Raw genomic sequence first — 23344 nt, forward strand, 5'->3', positions numbered from 1 at the left:
ATATATACGTATGTGTGTCCATAACCTGCCAACAACAACAAGCCGCAAATTCAAGTAGCAGCAAATCAGTCTGGCAAACCGATGTGGTACACTGCACACACGCAACTGTTACCAAGAGAGAAGGAACAAAGCGTACCCCGCCTTTAGTTTGTGTTAACGGAGCTAGTATAATGCTGACATTTGTCGTGTGTATCCTGTCGCCTGTCCTGGCCGCTGTTGCAAAATGCAAATTTCGTCTTTTCTTTTAGCGCTTTTTTATTTGCGATGGTACTTTCGGCTTTTCAATTATTTTTTATTTTTCCGATTTTATCTTTGAAGGAATTTAGCTTTTCTTTTAGTTTCTATTGCTTTTTATTCTTTCTGTGCACCATTTCATTTTTATTTCCACCGCCAAACGAATGATGAAGACGAGTTGGTGGCGCTCAAATCACTGCCATCGGAAGTCAACATTTTCCAAGCTGCCACACATCCGATCAAAGCGCCACATAATCCGACAATTCAACCATCGCCACAGGCGCAGCTGGCGCTATGCACAACCACCAATTTCGCCGTCTCATATTCGGGTATTGACGGGCACTTGTTGAAAATGGACAAAAAGGCAAATGCTGAATTGGATGCGCTTCATTGAAAGCGGAAAAAAGCTAAAATGAAATCAAATTGAAAATCAATGCAAATGTGGCAAATGTCACACGTCCAATGTAAACACGCACACACACGTGGCGCCACACATTGAATCTCCGTAGGTTGCACAATCAGACTGACAGCTTTTGACTGACAGACCATTTACTGCGCCATTCATAGTACAACACTAACGGCGTCAGCAACCGAGCGAAGGGTTTAACTAATGTGTGGCGAATTCAGTTGGTGTTAATGGTAAAGCGTTCAAGTTGCAAATATACCAGCTCTTAAGGCACTCAATAAATCGGCGCATAGACCTGCTATACTCAATTAATGGTTGCAACAACTGTTCCACACCATTTAAACAAGGCTTAACCAGACTTGTCGTAGAGTTACTATTTAAATTACGTCTCACACACATAGACAGAGTTCAATCCCTCCCCTTCATCCTCGGTGGTCACTCTTAGTTCAATAAAAATCATTTCAAAATCCTCTAGTTAAGAAGTAAAACATGACCAGCGTTTTTAACTGATCGCCGCTTATCCCCACATCTGACAGTTCTACGTTTTGCAATTCCGAAAATTGTCGTATTTGCGTTTTGTCGACACTTTGAGCTACAAATTATACAAGTCTATTTACATTCAATGAGCGCTTGTCACTGTGTTCATCAAGCTAACAGGTTCCGTTTTTCACTCGCGTCATCGACAGTTGCAACAACAATCAAACAATGTTGCAACAAACACTAAATATAACAAAAACATACAATCTTTTTTACACATGTGCGCGTTGCTGGACCTCAGAGTGATTCATTCAGAATGCACATCTGAACGGCAGAGGTAATATTCCGTCACATGTTACTTGAAATTTCCATGGTTTCACCAAGGTCTAACTAATAATAAGTATGTATGTCTAACAAATTTTGGCGCTACTGATCTTTTATAATATTATTTAATTTGTATTAAATTGTTCGACGACTTTACAACAAAATTCTACATATAATTCTCTGGGTCAACCAGAAAAACTCTTAAGTGCTGCAAAAGCCATATCACGTAGAAATTTTCTAGCTTTAACCGCAAATGAAAGGCATACAGCTCGCAAACACTTAACCCATTAACCTCATCGCACAAAGTAAGAGCTCGAATCCACTAGCTCTGTCAGTGGTTTAAAACGTCTTGAGGACAAATTGAAGCTACATAACTCTTACAAGTTCAAGAAACGGAGATGTGCCATAGTGCCCACAGTTACGCATCAGACAGATGCCTTCTGGGGTCCGCGCAACTAAGAAGCAGTGAATACATAAATACTTCAACAATGTTTTTAAATGCGTTTGTGGACTTCTCAGCAGGGATCCCAGCTCGCGCTCGTAATTTTCATATGTATGTGTATGCATAAGTGTCTTTACCTTCTCCAAAGCTTTTAGCGGACACGATAACGTTGCATCTTGTAATGACATTTGTTTATCTTCTCTTCTTTTTATTCCCATATTCAACACTTTCGTGTTGCTGACTACTCAGCTAGCTTTCGCTTCGCCTACTGCGTTTGACTCACCCCGCTACAATGTCTGAGGCGCATTTGAATAATTTAATAGACTTTTATGAGCTGTAAAACGTTCAACGCATTTACACTTGACACATCGCCGCCTGCATTCGGCTGGCACGAAAAGAAGCCAAGAGCAGTGAAACAACTGAGCCGGCACAATGATGTACTTATTCAGCGCACGGTGCCAGAAATAAATTGTTAAAAATTGAAGGAATGCGAGAAATTGAAAGTTTCGCAGAGTATCTTGCTTCGAGGCAACAGGCGGCTCTTCTGCTATTTACAGGCACACTTGGGAAGGTTAATGTTTGTTTGCTGCTGGCCACACAATGGATGGATACCACGATAATTTTGGTAGCACAACAAACGAATGAACATCATATTGGCAGTTGGGAACTCGATATCATATTAGTCCATTTTTAAAATGCATTTGATAAATCAATCAAATTGTACACATAATTATAGACATTAGCCCTAGTACATATACCGAATAATATGACTTCTGTTTCTCTGTTAGATAACAAGGGTACTCATTTAATACGGCACTTGCAAAGTGGCAACTTGGGTTAAATGAGCGTTCCATGGCAATTTCAATAAGTCAGCTGTTATTCATTTAACCGGGATCGTTTTTCTGTAAATATTTAAAAAAAAGCATTTTAAAATAATGAAATAATTGGATATGTGACAAATTAACATGAATGCCTCTGGAAATATGTGCCTGAGGAATCATTCCATTTCCATGCATACCTCATATTTTGTGTGCGAATATATTTTTTATTACGCTCCTATGTACTTATTATCCTTGACAACAATATTTCCAATTAAAAAAGTTGGATTCATCAACGCCACGCATTAGTTGTGTTGACCCCGACGTGATTTGAACACGCAACCTTCTGATCTGGAGTCAGACGCGCTACCGTTGCGCCACGGAGTCTTGTGAGATTTAGTGACAAACATCAAACATAAAATAAATAAAAAAACGTCCAGCACAACAATTACTCATTCAAAAACAATAAAAGAACATAATATGCCTTCAATAGTGCTCACATTCGATGTGACGAAACAACAACAACGCACACATATACGAGAGTAGAGAGTAGTTGGACACATACACATAGTATATTATTATAACTACATATGAGAGCGGCACTTAGTTGGCCACTAATTTATTTTGTTATTGTATGTTTGCAGAACTAAATTTAGAATAAATAGTAAAATATTTATAATATGCTTTTGCACTCAAAGCTGATAAGCTGATACGAACAAGCGATCGCGTGCATATATGTATATATGTATATATAACAAGTAAGGAAGGGCTAAGTTCGGGTGCAACCGAACATTTTATATTCTTGCAACTTTCAGGAATGAGCATGGGAAATACCTTAAGAAGTAAAACGTCAACCTGAGTATCGAAATCCAAGCATTTTTATATATCCCATACATATTCTATATATAACTCACATGCTAACAGACACTTATGCTTATGTATTGTTTGTTACGAAAACGAAACCCATTATATGTAGTATATGGCAGTTGGGGTAGTGTCAACCACATTTTATCTATTTTTCCAACACCACATACTATTAACATGTCACATACTAAAAACTAAAAGAGTAAAATCAGTCGGATGTTCGAAAATCCTGATATTAGTAACATGGGGGGTAAGTCAAGTTTTCACTCAAATGTATTAATTTTTGGCACAAAGATACACTGTTATGAGTAAAACACGCTGGCTCATTTTCATTGAAATAACTCACATATTGGCTGATAAATGCGGTAAAAAGTCATCCGGAAGTTCGAGTATCTTTATATTAGACACATATATGGGGACTAAGGGAGTATTGGTCCGATTCAACCCATTTTTGACAAACAGACAAACCATTGTTAGAGAAGTACTATCCTTGAATTTCAATTATACATCTCAGACATTGACCGATATTTTCTAACAAAAGTCAACTGTAGACACCGTGGTCTAAATATTCGGTACCTAGGGGGTTTTTCGAAATCGGTCAGTCGGGTCCCGAGATATGGAATTTCACCAAAAAGTCGGCGGTGCTACGCCCATCGTCCAATTTTCACACCGGCTCCCATAAAGCGTTCTCATACCATCTCGACGGCAAATTTTTACGTCTCTGGCGGGTTTAGTTATTGATTTTCGCGCTTTTAGTAGTTTTGAACAGTACCGTTATATGGGGAGTGAGAATTTCATCCGATTTCGTCCATTTTCATACTATAATAGTTGTTATAATATTCGCGGTGGTCGAATTTGGTTATATTAGCTTAAGCGGTTTAGGAGATATGCACATTAAATTTATTAGAGGGTGGGGCCATGCTCATTGCCCATTGAACAAAATTTTCCCACAGGTGCCCCTTCCTACTGTGATCCCTTGTGCCAATTACAGTTTTATATCTTAATTAGGTGCTTAGTTATGGCACTTTATAGGTTTTCGGTTTATGGCGTTTTGTGAGCGTGGCAGTTGTCCAATTACTTTTATTTTTGGTACCAATAAACGCGCATATCACGGCACAGCTTGCACGATCGGGCGGACGGAAAGACAGACAGGCAGATATTCACCCGGTTTTCAACTTGTCTCGTCATCCTGATCATTTATACATACATAACCCCATACCAAATGTCTCCGTTGAATTTTTTGCTTACATCCTTTAAATGCGATAAGCATAATAATAAGAATAAGAATGCCTTCAGTTACTATATCCACTTGTTTCTTCCCTTTTCTTGACTTCTTTTACAATTTATCAGTTATATTCTAGAGAAGAATGTTAAATTATAATGCGACCTCAGTCTTTGTCAGTGCCATGCACTTTAATAATGCGAATACGAATGCAGTGGAATGCATTGGAATGGAAGAATGTAGCTTGTAGTGAATTGAAGTGGCTCCACTGCTGCACTTAATGGCAGCGATAAATCCTCAAAATCTGTCACTTCGAATGCATCGTCTGGCAGCGGAAAGGGTAGGGGATGACAAATGCACCGGAAGAAGTCGCAGCTTAAAGGAGCGTAGAGAAAATATTTGCGGCAAGTATAAGACCCACAGCGATTACAGATACAGTGAGTTGGGATCTGCAAATACTAGAACACATACGCATGTGCGATGTATGTATGTTATAGCTAAACGAATGGGGTTCAAAGAAAAGGTTATCACGTACGCACTGGACAAGTTATGTATCAATGTGTGAGTGTGAACGCCATTGTGTGACCTTTGATCTTGCCAAATTGAAACAACATCACAATGAATGATTGTGGTGACTGCAGGCAAATGGTGTGTGGTGACTGCAGTCGGACAACAAAGGATACTCTGCAATTTCCAGTAAACGATGTATTGAGGAAGCGTCTATGTAGTTTAGTTGATATTGTGCAACGCAATTGACATATCCATCACAAAGGAGGCATTTCGAACACAATGAGAATGCAAGCAGTGGCCAATTGACTCGCTATAAAGCGAAAACGACTTTTACCGTCTTAAAATTAGCACATTTATATGCTTCCGTATATGTGTTAAAGAAGAAGTGAAAACAGATATGAACGAACCTGGAGTACCAATCAGTCGCTGGCAAGAAGTGTTTTATATTTCATTAAACTTGAACTCGTACTAACTTCAATTTCACAGTCTCATTCCTTTTTGTTTTTGTTTTTATTAGTTTTCATATCCAGTCCTTTGTTTTCCGATGCACTTAAGATATCTGTATCACCTGGCCCATGCCATGTCATCCTTGAACCTTCCTCTCTTTTCACAATCATTGACGCATTGTCAAATTGACAGCAATAGTGTCTCTCTTGTGGGGAGAGTGTCATTTGCACTGTCCCCCCTTTTGAATTCTCGATATGACAACTAACTACTACTGCACCACTGCTCGTTCCCGTATAGGTTCAATGACCATTGAGTGATTAGTGTGTTACGGCGACAGTTGAAGTGCTCATGCAAGCACTCGACGACACCTCAAGGTGTAAACGACCGTAATTTACAACCGCCATACCCTCTCACTCATTCACACAAACTACGCATAGGGATTTACACTTAAGTGCTATCACAGTGAGTGGATAAAGAAATCAGTTGATCAGATGCTGACATTTGACTTTAAACTGAAGACTCGTAAGAAAATAAATGTATGTAAATGCACGAAACTAAGAAGATAGGGGATTTAAAAACTAGGAAATGTGCAGCCTTAAGGCGCTCATCAAAAATAGCAAAAATTTTCGCTAAGGTAGAGAGTGCATTTAGATAGTAAGCAATGAACAATCAACAAATAGAATTACCCTAAAGAATGTATAAATTGGTTTTTGCCAATAACAACCTCACTTAAAATAAGACAGAATAAGCAGACTGATGCTGTACTGTTGGTTTCGGCTTTAGAATACTTATCTAATCTACTGATCAAAATTGTTTAATCTTCAAGGTTGTATTTGCTTAACCATATCCAAATTCAATGAAGAGATATCGTTATATAAGGTATGTATTTGCACTTTTTCATCTATTGTCGAATAGTTCGTTTTGCCTGCCTCTCTTTTATCAAATATTTAAACTTTTATTGTTTAAATGTATCGGAAGTATAGGACTAGAGAGAATATCGCGGTATTTAAATATATAATTAGATTCTTCTATACTTCTATTAGTTGATTTTGAAATGAAACATTAACCGGTGATACATATCTAAGATCCCAAGATTTCTAATTTTGCTTACGCCGTTGCATTTCAATTGCATTAGATCCACAGTTGCTAAGCGTTTTGTTTTCATTCGGCTTTATCGCCATGCTCGTTAATATTGTGGGAGTAAGTGGATTCCATTTATGGTACGAACGCAACAGATAATGATAAACACTAAGTAAAGACACGCTGCCGCCGATTTATCGATGACCTATCCAACAGCCATTATCTTTCATATTAATTTGTATTTCTTATTCGTGTTTGTTTCGTTACTCGTTTGAGTCTGACTCATTTTGAAACACTTCTAAAGCTACTGTTCACTCGCCTCTCATCTTAAATTACGCAAAACTAAATCATAAACTGGAATCTCATTATTGCACTTGAAGCTTTACCCAACACTGGAAAAGAATTCGCAACTGTTCCACAGTTTTTGGAAATGCTTATACGCTTTCTCTCTTCACCTCGTTCGGGGGAGCGGCCATTCATCTTCCACTCTCCAAGTTACACAGCGCACGTGCGTCACTTCCAATCAGTTACGTCGCAACTCTGCAACAAAGCAAAAAGTAAAAAGCTCCAATTACCCAGACTTTGCTCATGAGCGTCATTTCTTACTGTATGAGCACTCATATTTCCACCATTTTTACTGTCCATGGTCATGGCTGCCAGGAGTTCAACAAAGTCTGTATTAAAGGGCGCACACACTCCAAATTCCACTGTCCGCCGCTGCTTTGTGCTTTAAACTTATTCGTCTCTCTTTTCCAATACGATATAACCGTTAAGAAGAGCAATTTCATCCCGAGCATAATTTTTTCCACAATGCCCACGTCGTTCAAACAAACTATTCAATTATTTTAATATTTATATGAATATTAAATTGTCGGCATAAATTGTTATATATCAATATTATATAAACACTTAAAAAATGTGGCATCACTTTATTAGCGTAGCTGCACAGTAACGAGTAATCTACTCGTTGCAACTGTAATTTGAAGCTTTTGCAGAGAAATATACACCGAAAACAAATACTAACGGTCTTAGAAATCAATTGCAGAGTAATGGAATTTGGCAAGCAGTCCCAAGTAATCTTATTGATAACACTGGTAGACACAGAATTTGTGTTATGAAAATTCTTACGTCTTTCTAATGCAGTTTGATACCCTGAAGTCAAATCTGAAAACATAATTTTTCTATCAACCACTAATATTCTGTAACCTACGGCTTTAGATTTTACAATACATAAACTTTCATTATACATATTTCATCATCTCATAGTTTCATACGATCAGGAACGATTTAGACCAGTTCTTCCTGCTGGTTTGAAGTATACAGCGTTTGATGTTACAGAAACCGCAAAGGAAATGACAACCAATACTTTATTTACTTTAATTTTACACGGTGCACTTAATGTCTTAGTTCGAGATCTAAGCCTTTCAAAATCGCAGTCCGAACATTTAGCATCCAGATTAAAAGGTTGCAACCTTCTCCAAAGTGATGTAAATATCACTTCGTACAGAAAAAGGCAGAAAGACCTCACAAATTGCTTTCTTCAAGAAAGAGATCTAGTATACTGTTCAGAAGTTAACCTTTTGTTTAACGTACTAGAACAGAAACATGATCCACGTGATTGGCGTCTATTCATTGATTCCATCTTTGCCCTTAGCTCATGCGGTTCGTATGAAGGAATCATATGAGAAAATGAGAGTTCTTTTAAAGCACATCCGTTATGTTGAGTATGGTTGAGCAATATGTGGAAACCTAAAAGTAATAGCCCTTCTTCTTGGAATGCAACTAGTATATAGGAAGTACGTCAAGCACTAAAAAAGGTATTACTACCACCTTTACATATTAAATTGGGTTTAATGATGAATTTTGTTAAGTTTCTGTCCATTGCAGAAATGGAAGAGAGTTCTTGTATCTGAAACAAAAATTTCTAAGGGTCAGTGAAGCAAAAATTAAGGAGAGCATTTTTGTGGATCCGCAAATATGAGAACTAATGAAAGATAAAACAATTGAGTAAATGCCCAATAAAACTGATATACGAGCCTGGAGTGCTTTAAAAGCGTTATTAAAACCAAGACATTTCTGCTATGGAGAAATGGTACCAAGGCAAGTGGAGTGCCAGTTTGCTTGTCGATTACTGCTGGACATTGTTAAGGGATACTCCAAAAACAAAATATCGCCGAAAACCATCGGCAGTAACATTTTAAGGGATACTTTGGTTAATAAAGTAATATAACAATAATACATACATATATCTATCGCTGTTTTTTTTTTGAACAAAAATCCTCATAGCAAAAAAACTATAGGTGATAGAAGAAATCTGTATTTGTGGCAATTTTTAAATGCTTTCTTCTGTTCATGTCACAAAAAACAAGTGGTTTTTTGTTTGTAATTAATTCACAGGAGAATTAAATACCCAGGTTTATTGATATTGTAACAGATCTCCGAAGTCTTCTTCAAAGTGGCGAAGAAAAGATAAATTGGTGTTGAATTTAGGAGCAATATGAAAGAGTAGCCTTCTCCCCTTCTTTTAATGTCATTTCAAGACCCACAAGCTTAAGAAAAGTTAAGAATAATATATTGATGTAACGGGTTTAAGTTGAGAAAAAAACTTCTAGACTACTACTGAAGTAGTCGAGCCCTCAAAAACTAAATAATGATTTAAAACATTTTTACTAATATTCGTACTTACCGCTTCGTTTGTTAGTACAAATTAAACAACTTATGTTTTATTATTATTCTTTTACGTCGGGATACGTTTTTACTTTATTGTTGTTGTTATAGTCCTTATTACATATTTATTACTCAGTTCTGCCGGCCCGACTTTTCTTTTGCATACATTACTTTACATTTTCAATTTACTCAGTTTTATTTCATTTTTTTCTTTCAAAATTATTTTCTAGATTTTTAAAAATGTTAAAAATCTGGTGGAATTATAGTACATCGAATAAAAGTATTTAAATATAAATTTAGCAAGAAAAAATTTTGGTGTTATTTTTCTTTTTTTGGCAAACTTTGAATGTGTGGGGAAATAAATTCTAACCAAATTAGAATGTAATTACAGCAGTATCTAAAGCGTCTATACTCTTTTTGAAATTTAAAAAAACAAATAATTTAATCATAGTTAATACAAACTCTAATTCATCTGCATCTCACATATGTAGTTAACAAAGTGGAGCTGAATATTTTCTGGTCGCAATCATTTTTGTCCGGTAAAAATTATTTGCTTTTTACAGCAGTTAAAATTAGTTTAAATTTTGAAGCGTACTATTTACAAAAAGGTACTAAATTAATTAAAAATAGAAAATGGCGGCTTGTGCGTTGGATTCGTAAACCACGCCCACCGCACTCTACAACTGTCCTCTCTCATAGCTGCCTGTCTGCTTGGTCATGCCGAAACACCTAGACACCATGGAACAATGAAACAATGGGACGCATTGCTCCTGGACTGAACTTCTGACATTTGTGACATTCCACGGAAAACACACTGAATGGGAATCATTATTACAGTTATAGCTCATGTGTGTATGTGTATATATTGTTTAGGACTCCAAATTTAGCAGTTGCTTCTCATTAGAGTGCTTGTGTATATTGTAATGTCCTTTTACGAGTTTACATTGAATTAGTCGTAAGACTATTATGGTTTGTTATACATATGTATATATGATTCTGTTTATTGTTTTTTTTACTGTTTCAGTTTCTGTGTTACTGCTGTGCTTCTCTTCGCTTTTCCTAACTAGTTGGGTGGGGGCAAAAAGTTTACTTCTTCAAACTATTCAAATACTAATTAGGGCTAGTACGCTTATACATGTATGTATGTATGTAATTGTTCTTATGTTCTTAATTTTGTATTTTTTAGGTTACATAAATCCAATTATGGATATTGAGCGGAAATCAAATGCAGAGTTGACAATGGGGAAAGGACTTTTCGTTGCCGAAAAATACCTGCTTGCTCATTTGTCTCTACTTGCTTAGTTTTTGCGATTTCGCTGCAGTTTTTGTTGTTTGTGTTGCTTTTGCTGTGAGTGATGTTGCTGCTGCTGTTGCTGTGAATGATGGTGGTGGTGGTGATGTGAGGCCGATTGGCAGTGGCTGTGCTTGCAACTATCGGCGCTGCGCAGAACCTCGGCGTACGACATCTCCAAATTCTTCAGCTGATTTAGTTCCCTGGAGAGGAAGCTAGGTCGGTACTCAAGATTGCTCAAATCCATTTCTCGTCCCCGTAATGACGACTGCGTGCCAGGTGAATTTAAACTGCGATTGTAAATGACCATCGAGTTGCCACTCCATTCATAGTGTGCGCCGCCAGAGCTGCGTGAGGAGCGTGGTTGATCGGAAGAGGTGTTCGCCAATGGTGATTGGACATATGGACGAACATCACGTCGTTTCTTACCACTCGCAATGAAAAAGCGTGGTGGTGACGGCAGAGTGGCTGGAGACTCAGAGCGATCGCCGCTAAAGTTGCGATTCTTACGACGATTTTTCTTCTTTATGCCTACCCCCACTGATAGATATTCGAGCGGTTCCCGTTTCAATGGTGTCAGAACACGACCATTTTCAACTATTGGCGATTTACCGCCAACAACTAATGTTGTTATAGAAGTGCCCAGCAGCGATGGGGGTTGATTTTCTTGATTCTTCTCGATGATGTGCTTCTTCGCGGTCCTGCGTTCCAACTTGGTTATACACTCGGACATGGCAAACGATTGTTCGGACACCGCTGATGAAATAATGCTTTGTGCGTCATCTTCGAAACCTATTGGCAGCTCCTCATTGGCAGGTGTCACTGGCGGCACCTTGGCGGCGGTACATGTACTAGTAGCAGCTGGTTCGGTGTCGTCGAGCAAAGGCAATCTCTCTCCCTCTTCCTTATTAGTAGCCGCTTTCTTCAGTACCGCGAAAATCTCTTTGAATAGTTCCTTGTATTCAGGACGATTACGGAAATGCGATTCAATTGGACTGGCATCATCATAAATACTAAACTTGCACACCTCGCCATCACCGATAGTGCAAAGAAAAGAACCAGGTCGGTTTTCTGTCTGCGTCGACTTATTACTAGTTTCATCGGCATAACCAGAAGAAGAAGTTTCCGCCTCTGAGTATTCAGTAGGCGTACGACCGCGCATATCCTTCGTACTGTTCACTATTTTAGTGGTGTTGGCATCATTGGATGAAGGTAAACTAGAATCGCCGCCATTTTGCACCTCGGCAGCAGAGGAACTGCCAACTGCCGAGCCAGCACCACAGCTCTCATCAGCTGCGGTCTCATCGGCAACGGAGGATAGCGTGTGCGACTTTTGTGACTGACTAAATTCACCCGACGATTGGAACTCATCGGCGAGTGACATCCCGTCACCCCCACTGCCACTGCCACTGCCGACAGCGCCGCCCATGGTAGTATTCTTGCGCACGATAGCCGAACATTGAACCTCAAGCAAAGCTTCGTATTTCTCTACCAATTCTCGGTACGGGTTTGGGCTGCTGGGGATACTCAGATCCAATGAGTCAGCAATGCGTTGAGATACCTGGAAAACGGTGATGGACAATTGGGTTGTGTTATAGTTAATAGGCGAGCATGGCTTTACATGTTGATTTGACAAAGGCATAGTTCGTTTATATTATTATTTAGTGATTGTTTGTGTTGAAGAAAGCGTATAGCGTTCTTCGGAAAAGTTATGTAAGTATATGTGTGGGGAAAAAAGGAAGTAAAGTACAGTTTTAACAATAGCAAGTATAACAATGCCGGAAACGAAATGTAATAGCGAAGAAGAAACCAAATCACACAGAAATCATGCAAAACTAAGGGAAAATATAAACGCATAAAAATACAATAAGACAAAACTAGTTCAGAGTATGGGGACGTACACCACTTGTCCAGCTGTTCCTGCTTTCTGAAATTCCTAACGGTTTTCACCCAATACTCATGCGTTCGTATACCAAATAATTAAACAATGCAGATATTATATTTGTAATCATATATTTTTAATTATTAAATTATCACAAAACCTTTCCATTGCATTATATTAGCATTAAATTCACATATATCAAGAACATATTTTTCCAAATTATAAAAAAAACTTCTGAACACAAGACCGATACTGAGTGGCAGGTGCACGTGTATGTAGAGTTTGAGAGGGAAAATCAGATGAGAATTGAGGTTAGAAAAGTTATAAATACTTTAGTGAAATTGGGTACTGCTCTATTTAGATCATTATTCGGGGAGTTAGCATTCAAAAGTTTCATTTCGCCATGTTTGTGTATAGTGTATTGTATCTAGAGAAGGTCTCATTAACTTTTACCTTTGAAGGGTTATGGGTGCGATCGGATCAAGTTAATTATTTTAAAACAGTCGTGTTAATACGCTCGGAACTCGCGCTTTTTATTGAATGTAAGACGCTTAAAATTTGGAAACTAGTAAGCCTATTGCCGTGTATCGAATGAAGCAAAATATACGTGGCTCCTCAGTCATGAGCAGGCGGTATTAGTAAGTAATTGTGAGTAATGCTGATTTTAGTAGATGTAATAGTGTTAGTGAACATTGAAAGCATAGGTGGGGGCGGTTGTGGTCTTGCGTTCTCTTTTTTTTACCTTAATAGCAACATAAATAAATACATAAATTAGTTTTACTGTTCTTATAAATGCTTGTAAGTTTGTGTGTAGGCACTGGACCGGTTTCGAGTTAAACGAAAATTTTGCCATTTACAACTAAAACTAGGCTGGACACTAAACTTAAAACAATGGTTGGCACTAGTGAAATTAAATATGGACACTCCATAACTTTTGCTTTGCCATGTATCCCCTTGAACGGAATATAGGTAAATTGTGTGAGTACTTTTACAATTGCATTTCTCAATTATAGTAAAATATTAAAAAATTGATTAACACAAAAATTAATAACAAGAAAAATGGCGAATATTAACAATGATCACTTAGGCTAACGACCGTCTAACGGTTTACTGCTCTAACTATCTATCTAACGTTATATTTACTTAATTAAGAATTAATTACAGATAATTTAAATTTGATATATATGTATGCAAAATACATATACATCTGTTAGATATGTACATATTCAAAGGATATGTATGTTTGTATGTATAGGAAATGTATCGAATATGCTCTCGTCGCATATCTATGCCAGTAAGTTTGTATGTAATAGCAGGTAGGTAAGTGGTAGTCAAGTCATGTGATGTGTACTCGTATGTACATATGTATAAGTATGTATGTAGCTTCGTGACAGCGTTATATGCCTCGCATTTCAAAAGGTCAATGCGAAGTCTTCATCATCTGGGATGGAACTAATCAGACGGCAAATGAACAAGGCGGGCCATTGCAGAAATTTCGCAATCCAACATAAAACATTGAATTTTCTCATGGTCTTCTGCCAATGCTTTAGAAGCATTGAGTCTAACGAGAGTGGCAAACGTTCTTGCAGGTACTTTGTGTTGGCATTTGAGCTGCAAATCGGACAAATCGTCGTTTTGTCAGCCTTGAATTAGAAATTAAAGAAAAACAGAAACAAAATATTTGTAAAAAAAACAACAAAAAACAGCCGAAAAACACACATGTAGAAATTATAAAGACAGTAAAATTGTTTTTGTCGTGATGCAAAAGTGTTGGTGAAAATATGTACATACAAAGGTTAGAATAAGTAAATTTAAAGGAAAGCGCTTAGACGGACGACAACTGCAGTCGGAGACACTGCTACAGGCTTGCGCAAACATCAGTTTTTACAAACTTTTAACACATTAGGAGATTAGCACAAACAAAGTAAATAAATGTTAGACAAGTAAACACAAAAGCACACACAATACATGTTGTTGTTATACACACAGAAATGCATAGCATAAAAGAACCGAAACACGAACTTCGAACGAAAAGAAGCGCTATGCCACATTCATCCAGCTTTAGGAAATATGAAAATATATTTAAAAATATTTGCTCATCCAATGTCTTCCAGGTTTGTCCTTTAACCTTCGTATATCGAAAATCTTCAAAAAATCACCGAATTGTGAAAATCAGTATCAGAAACTGTTCCGGATGGATACGAAGTCCCTACCTCTTTCGGATTCAGATAAAATCGAAAATTAGTAATAAAATGAAACCCATTTTAAACACTAATTCCTTACTGTGCAAGCAGTGTGAACGTGGCATCAGAGCTCGAGCGACGCTCCTGGCGGTGATGTGAGTGTGAATGGATGGATTGTGACAGACAATGAATAGAAAGGTGTGAGTTTTTAAAATCGAATATAATTTTATTCACATAAAAATGAAAGATGCTTCTAGTTTAATGATAACCAATGTATAACTACAAACTAAATAAACATACATGTATATTTGTAAATATATTCAACGGTTAATATAGTAATACCATTAGTAGCGTCTAAGTGTGGTAAGTAGCACAATTCTTAATAGTAATCATAATAAGGTAGATTGCTTGTCGTTGTGTGCAAACACTTTCTTAATATTAAAGTGGCAAGAAAACTTTGTACTAAATAATAAAGTTATGAGAAACGTAAATATGTAAACGCAACTTGAAATAAATGTGATAAATGCAAAATGATTCGTAATCTTTTAATTAAGCGAATTTGAATGATTTCTTAAGTATCGATAAATACACAACCATTAACGATGATATTGGTGATAACAATTTTGGTTTGGAACGGCACTTGGGGTGAGTAGTTGGCTGAGGTTGGGGAAATTGGTGGTTCTAAGATATTGGAAAGAGTTTGTGTTTGGGTTTAGTGAAAGTGATAATATGTTTTCCTTTTCTCGTAGGCGAATGTTTCAGCTACAAGAGCAAATATAATGGCTTCCCCACTAGAAGTGCGCGCGCTTGCGCAGCCAGCCTCACCATCAAATGCATCAATGCAAATGTCATAAGCCTCGCATTATGTCAATGAGCAGTGTCTTGAAATAGAAACAATTTCTCACCTTAATCGATACACCGGGACGGTAGGCGGCCTGTGAGCATTCGCTACCGTTATCAAGCAAACTTCGCTCCTCATCCTCGTGGTACTCCTCAGTGGGGGCTAGTGACGACTGCTCGTCACCAATGGTGCCACGCTCCTCAACAACGCGCATGCAGCGACTGCACATCTTTCCTTGCCTGCAACACAAACAACAGTATAGTTTCCAATTTGTAAATAGTTTTACATTCATCCGGCCACATCATGACCACTCACCGCACTTCATCCAATACGGAAAGCTCCTCTTGCATTGACCGCATCTCCTCGTTGGGACTATTGTTCGCCAATCGGCTTTGCAACATTTGATTCTCTTGAACTGCATGGAATGGGTATTGGATTATAAAAACGAACAAAATAAGCCATCTACTCACTTATGGCGACTAGTTGCTCTTCCAACTCTGTGCAACGTTGTTGCTCGGCCAAAAACGCCTTTTTCGTCATCTCTAAGTCATTGACAAGCTTTATAATTTCTTCACCGTCATCTGCGCTGCACACCAAGTCACTCAACGCCATCGAATTGTCATGACTCTGGTGGGCGCCGATACTCGTTGAATTAGCTTTGCTGTCCGCGGGCGCCGTCGATCGGAACGCAAAACTACAGTTCTCAGGCGCCGTGGTGTTGGCTTCAAAGCACTATTGGAAAACATACGCAAAATCAATCATATGTGCATATTAAAGGTACAGTTAGGACACAGAACTTACCACTTCACTATTGTTTTCGTTGCTATTGCTGGTTGAACTAGGCTCTTCGACCGCACTACCATCCAGCACTCCATTGTTCCTATGGGAGTCATTGGCCAGACCGGCGGCATTGCGTCTCTCGTTGGCACTGCTGAGACGTTCGTTCTTTCGCCGCTCCATTGAGAGCGCTTGACGGAGCTCCTCCAATTGTTTATTGAGCTCATCTTGACGCGCCTCAAGTGCCTCGATATTTTGTACAAGCCTGTGGTAGACAATTGAAATGGAATGGAAATGACCAATTTGCCTAATCAACAGCATCCAACTCACGTTTTAATATGCTTCTTGTCGCTGGTATTCTCAGCGGTCAAACGCTGGTTGGCGCGCTCCAGATCCTGTATGCCAATATCCAATTGCTCATACACTTTCAGACGCGTGTCATTGACCTCGCGCAATGCGGTCGTGTGTTTCTTCAAGTACTATACGAATGAACAAAAATAGAGACAATTAAAAGTTTGTTCTTATTATTTTCTTTACTTTTGTTTTTAGGAGCGGAATGCGATACGTGGAATGGGATATGCTATTTTTGCATCTCGACACCGCGCAGTTTGGCTTGAGAGTGCGGAAGTCGCCCTCTGCTGACGCGGCAGAGACATCAAGGCGCATTCACGCGCTAATGGCGTGGCCTGCAGCTGTCAGTTGTGGCATACGTCGCTCGCGTCATCCACAGGCGTTCGTGCGTTAAATGGGTCAGTCGCGCTTTACTTTACTTCTCTTAAATGTGCTTTTGGCATTCGATTCATTTTGCTTGGGCAATGCAAATAATAAAAACAAATAAAAGGCTTTTACACATGTTTCAGCTGCAACCAACGGTAACAACAACTACAACGATAAGTAGACTAACAAGCAATACAATTGAGCAACAACCACAAAGGAGTTATATTTGGCGAATTTGCAAGTTAAGACACTACTTTCCACTTGAACACGGAACACAGCCACGACACACACATTCGAACAGTGAGTCCGTGTTTGGAAAAAACCAAAACACAAAATTGAATATTTTAATTTCAGGTGAAATTTCATGTAATCGAAAATGTTTCAGATGGCAGCAGCGCCTTCAGCACCTCCAGCATCTGTGGCGCGCAAACCGGCGGCGAAACGCGGCCAACAGTCACGCCTGATTGAGTTGCAGCTATTGTCGTTATTGGCGCAGCTGCAACGTCTTTTTCTTGTAATGCTTAAGTCGGTGGCGCCTCAGGATTTGTGTAGTGGCAACTTAATGAAGCGCAACCCTCTCACGCGGCGCATTCAGAGCGGCACAGCACATATTCTCGTAAATGGACAAGCTTACATACACATACACACATATGCCCGAATTGGAACATAGCTGTTTATATGAATGCGTTTAATGCTTCGAGCCGCCACGGCGTTGCACTATGATGCCTGGCACTTTTATTTCCCCAGCCATGCAAGCGTGCGGTACCGTTATGCACTCAACTCAAACGGTTTCCGACCTAAATGCAAGTTAATCGAAATCTCGAGGTTGTAATCGATTTCAAAAATCAATTTGCGCAAAAGTATTTACACTCAATGTGAATTGCTCGCAATGCTTGTGAATAAATCTTTAAATTTATTCATTGAAACTGAACCTTATATGCCATTTTTGTTAGAAGAGACCTTCACCAATTTTGACAACAACAATTTTATAAAGAATTCTGACTTTTAAATGCTACTCAGCCCTTTCGAAATAATTCGCGAAATTTCGATTAGGGCGAAACTCGCTATAATGCGCTTTCAAGGAGAGCAAGGAGAACCGAACTCAAACTAAATCTTTAGGCATCAGAAAAATGTGAAAATTATCTGGAAAATAAACTGTCTAAACACACGAGGGTTTTTGCATGTACAGTGTGCACGTGTTTGAACATTCGCCTATTTGTACTCCATAATTGGCCCCAATTAAAAAATTTAAAGCAACGAACGCCGATACAGCTAGGAAACTGCTAGTCATGTCCTCCGGTGCTGGAATGTGGTTGACCAAGTGCAATTTACAACTGCTGACTGGCGACTGGCGGCTGGCGGCTGGCGAATGACTGGTTGGCATGCATAGAATTTGCAACGACAGCAACAATAATATGCCAACAACATTAAGGATAACTACTTCTTTCCTACAAACTCGTATGAAGGCATATACCGACATACCTCCACATCAGCGTGTATCAATATGTAGTACATTTGGTATGCATGTAAGTATGCATACGGCTATCTAGTAGTATTCATGCGTCTTGTTTTTAGCATGCTCTAATAACAACAAAAACAATATGAGAATTGTTCGTGAATACATTGCATACTCCTGCCCGTTCCTGTGCCACATGTTGGTGTGTGTGAATTTTAAACGACTGTCAGCTTGCGACCGAGCCACGCACTTAAGCGCCAACGGTGTACCGGACAGGCAGCGCCCGGTTGGTGGTCAATGATTTGATTGCTAAAGGCCTGTGGCTGCGGGCCGGCGTTGCAATGGCCGACGTGCGCCACCATACGCCATACAGATAATGAATCTGGAGTAGACACTTACGTGCTGCGGCAACTGCTTGCCACAACTACTATTTACACATCAACTTACCACAATTTCCTGTTGCTGCTCATCGATAGTACCCTTCAGCTCTTTGACCAGCGACTCGAGCTCTTTATTGCGCTCCAGCAGCGTTTTGCCTAGCTCCGCGGCAAGTTGTAAGTCTGCAACGGAAAAGGTAAAAAAACACGAATCAGCAAACAAGGAATGTTATATAAATTTGCATAACAGCAATCTACGATCTGGCATGTGTATAAGTGTGTATTAGCGATTTGCTTTAAAAATAGCTGAGAAATTTCAATTTAAATTACTCGAATCGATATTTATTAACACAATTTATTTGCTACAACATAAAGGCAGTCAATTAATATGCAACAACAACATACTTCATCAGACATCGTAGCTGCAGCCAAACCTCAACTTGGTCATTATTTCTCACTGCAGTCGAGCGCATAAATATGAGAGGTCAGCTACACTCCAACGGTGTACACGGCGTCATACGAGCACACACCACTGCATCGCCAAGCCGAAAACGCCAAATATCAGCCACAGAGTTCGCCAACCCATGCCGGTGTTTTCTTAAATCCATTCAAGCGAGAATTCCAACTGACCCGATTCGGCGAAGAGCCGAGGTACGAAAATGTGACTGCAATGAGCCACACACAGGCAGACGGCATAACTTCCCCCAACAACCGCCGGAGCGGCCACTCTCAGATATGCAGGTTAATTGAGTTTGTTTAATTAAATGGGGCGCGGGAGGAATCCAAAGTCATTTATTTGTTATTCGTGTATGTGTGCAAGTGTGTATTCAAACCATTTGAAGATCGAATTATGGGGTTAGGAAGTTGATTGCTTCTCGAGGTGGAAAAAATAGCTATGATAGTGATATATGTATGTATGTATGTGGGAAACAGCTTCATAGGTTTGTTCTTCTTTTATTGTCTTCTTTCATTGTGGATTGGTGGCCACGCAAAAGTGAGTTTTAAAATGCATCGGCCTTAAAGTTCGTATTTCATAAAAGAAGCTATTCAAAGGAATTCAATTCAATTATTTTCAACCGAGGAAAGACAAAAAAATTAATTTACCAAAGCCGTTATTCGCTTCCCTCTGAACGATTTATGCCTTCTGTCTAGCAACACGGTTTGTATACTAATTAACAAACAACGTAATGAACAAGCTCGAATTAGTTTACTACACCGCAACAGATAGGTTTTTATTGAAATAAATAAAAGGAGTCAAACTTCTTAGGAACATTAAATTGTGAAATACTCCAAGCCTTTCACCAAACTTTTATTTAAAAGCTAAACAAATTATCCTATATAGTAATAGAAGTGATCGCTACCAGTAACGTGATTACGAAAAGGTTACTGTTCAAACCCACTTGTTAAATACAAGTCTGTAAAACGGCAGAACTATAAAAAAAGTTAGTTAAAACTATTATTAAACCAATGTCAAACGGTAATCAATAAAAACACCGGAGAGGGAAACATTTACCTTCAATAAACTTTCCAGGCAAAGATAAGCAAATGCCATGAACAACTATTCAGGTGTTCATTTCGACACAGTTTTCATAAACACATACGAGCATTACAAACCATACTTTATTTTTTAACCCACCCATCAGAGAGGTGTTTGCATATTTTTCCCTACTCGTTGTATGTACATATGTATGTGAAGAAGCGATGCTTTAAACACTCGTAAATTTTGCGAATTAAATAAAAAGAAATTCAAACTATCAGCAATTAAATTTTCCATTTACTTCCAACTTAATTTCATTGCGACTTCTTAACCTGCGTATCATCACTTGCCACTAACGACTGACTGCGGCATCAATTACAAATACACACACACATCCACAAATACAAGTGAGTTGAACAAATGCGACTTGCATCGGCGACGTTCGCAGGTGACCGCTACACAGCGCACCCGACCATGGTCCGACCGACCAGGCCACACAATTATCGTCGACAGCAGAGCTGCGCGCGTTGCCACTTAATCGTGCCACACTTGGCAACCACCGTGGACACTAACGAGACTTGCATATGCATATGTCCATAAAACTAAGGAAATACGACAAGCGACAGCGAAGAAAGAGGCGCGCGTGCATAGGTGCATTTGTGTGCATGCGTGTGTGAGAGGCAGCAAAACGAAGCAGACAAGAGATGTGGAAGCCGCAAATTTGAGTCTTGTATGTGACCTTTCATGCTTATTACACGTCATAATAGTACATGATGCCGTTATTTGTTAATTTTATGACTTTGGATTTGTCTCAGGAGTGTAAGCAGCCACCAAAGGCTAAGCATATTAGATACAATTAACCGACAATGATTAATGAAAGTAGTAAAACGAACGAACGTGGAGAAACACGCCCTAGAGATGCAAGCGCATGTTGCAACATGCATCTGGAAGCGCCCTGATCAAAGGTAAGCGCTGAAGAAAATGAATATGCAGCCGCTTTATCAATTTTCATAGCTAATGTGCTAGATATTGTTCCATCACCGCTGGAGAGTAAAAGACTCAAGCAACTGCGAACTATCCGAATGTCTGTCGCGAAAACAAAGAGAGGAATGCATTTAGTCCGATTCGTCTCACCTTCGGTTCGGTTCTCGCTTAGGGCGGAACGCAACCGGCCACTGCAATGAAAAGTGAACGAAAAGTGCATTGAAGTCAATTTAATTAAGCCCATCCGTGTTGTGCTCAGTCGCAAGCATGTAAGCAACACATTTGCGCATGAGGCGCGGCCAACAAGACATTATTATCGGCTGCCGGCTATCTAAGTGCTCTCGCCCGTTGAGCTGCAGAGCCTTTATCTTTTCACCTTGACTGCGGCACGCACTATGGAGCGTAGGCTTTGCAAGCGCAATGGCTTGCCAATCAAAAGCAAATCAAACACTCTGTCAATTTTAACTGAGCAGCCAAGTTGTCAAGGAGACCGCATTTAATTTAGTGGTTTCACATGCACCTGAGGCTGAAAAGTACTCGTGGGTTGCCAGCAGTTTGTATAAGGCTATGTGCATCCATAAATCTTGTTTTCCTTGTCTCCGCAATTACGTATGCAATATTAACGTGCCGCACCTCTCGCCACAACAAGCCGCTACTTACATTTTCTTTAACGCGACGGCGCGTCGTGCACATTTTGAGGAGCTACTGAATTATTATGGCATTTTGTTAAACCATCAATGTGGTTATTGCTTCAGCGCTATGGTCGTTGCGTCCCGTTTATCGCTGACTGTTGTGCGTAATGCGCGGATTTCATAATAGATGCTGTCACTGAGGCATAAGTGCGCACGTAATAAGCGCGCTTTGATTTTATTGCAGAGTTCGTACAAGAGCTCGCCGCGCATCGCCCTCCCCGCCCAACGTATGCATCTTCCGCTATGCACACCATCACGAACACCTGTGCGACGCGCTATTTTGTCATTGTGCACATTTACACCTAATAGATTTATGTATGTACGTGCGCATGTGAAAGTGAAAGTACAAATCGGCGCGACTGAAGGTGCGTGTTTTTCACCATACCATTCCGCACAGACGCAGATGCTGAGCCGCTGTCGATTGTGTTGTTATTGAAGTCAAATTAAGGAAACACGTTAACGCGCTGAACGCGGTGAATGGCAAAGGATTTCCATATGGAGCCAATATTCACGCAAACCATGGAAATATGGGGATGACCGCTTCAAGTCGCGTTCCTCTCTTTGGTTTTTCCTTTCGAATGGTATTGCAATCAATTTTCACCAAACAATTGCTTTTATAGCAATAGTGGCAAGCCACACGACACGTGGCCGGTGGCAGCTTAACCGCTGAAGCGGCTTTTGTTGAAAGACTAATCTTTCGGATGCCGATTTGGCAGCAAGGATAGGTACTTTTCTATCTTATGATTACAAATTGATCTGGTCGGTGCGATCAATCAGTATCGCCTACACTCGCCTACACTCGCCACTGACCTACCAACAGTCATAGGCGCCAGCGTATTCGATAGCATTTTATATGGGCTTGGGCTCAACAATAAAGCTTCCAAGCAGCAAATCCACTACACTTCATCCGGCAAGTCACATGTCGTAATTAAATCGAAATCACTGCAAAAACTTCACAGTCTGCAACGTCGATGGCGGCGGTATCTCCATAATTGCGCAATGTATCCGACATGTGCGTCCCACGCGGGCGTTCACTTTATTGCCCAGCTCTGATGAGTGTCAACACATATACAGCAGGCCCGACAATATAGCAAACAACAATGCTACATATAGTCTTCGCCCTAGTGTATTTGCCTTTTCCAAACGATTATACCGAGCTTCGTGGGCGTGTGCCAG

At 39.6% G+C, this 23344-nt stretch overlaps 1 protein-coding gene and 1 non-coding gene across 5 annotated transcripts in view; both read right to left on the bottom strand.

Annotated features, from left to right (window-relative positions):
- Positions 1-3016: 3016 nt before the first annotated feature.
- Positions 3017-3088, bottom strand: Trnaw-cca. The gene has a single exon. It is a non-coding gene; the product is annotated as a tRNA-Trp (tRNA).
- A 6705-nt stretch (positions 3089-9793) lies between these two features.
- The window catches only part of LOC120775654, a 51883-nt gene continuing 38332 nt past the window's right edge, over positions 9794-23344 (bottom strand). For all 4 annotated transcript variants that reach the window (XM_040105914.1, XM_040105915.1, XM_040105916.1 and 1 more), the window contains 7 exons: positions 19086-19198; positions 16796-16944; positions 16490-16730; positions 16159-16420; positions 16004-16103; positions 15753-15927; positions 9794-12343 (listed from right to left, as the gene is read on the bottom strand). In XM_040105914.1, the coding sequence (XP_039961848.1) occupies positions 10790-12343; positions 15753-15927; positions 16004-16103; positions 16159-16420; positions 16490-16730; positions 16796-16944; positions 19086-19198 (2594 nt within the window). In that variant the 3' untranslated portion in view covers positions 9794-10789. The remainder of the gene's footprint in view (positions 12344-15752; positions 15928-16003; positions 16104-16158; positions 16421-16489; positions 16731-16795; positions 16945-19085; positions 19199-23344) is intronic.

Source organism: Bactrocera tryoni, chromosome 4, assembly GCF_016617805.1.
Source record: "Bactrocera tryoni isolate S06 chromosome 4, CSIRO_BtryS06_freeze2, whole genome shotgun sequence".
NCBI classification, from domain to species: domain Eukaryota; kingdom Metazoa; phylum Arthropoda; class Insecta; order Diptera; family Tephritidae; genus Bactrocera; species Bactrocera tryoni.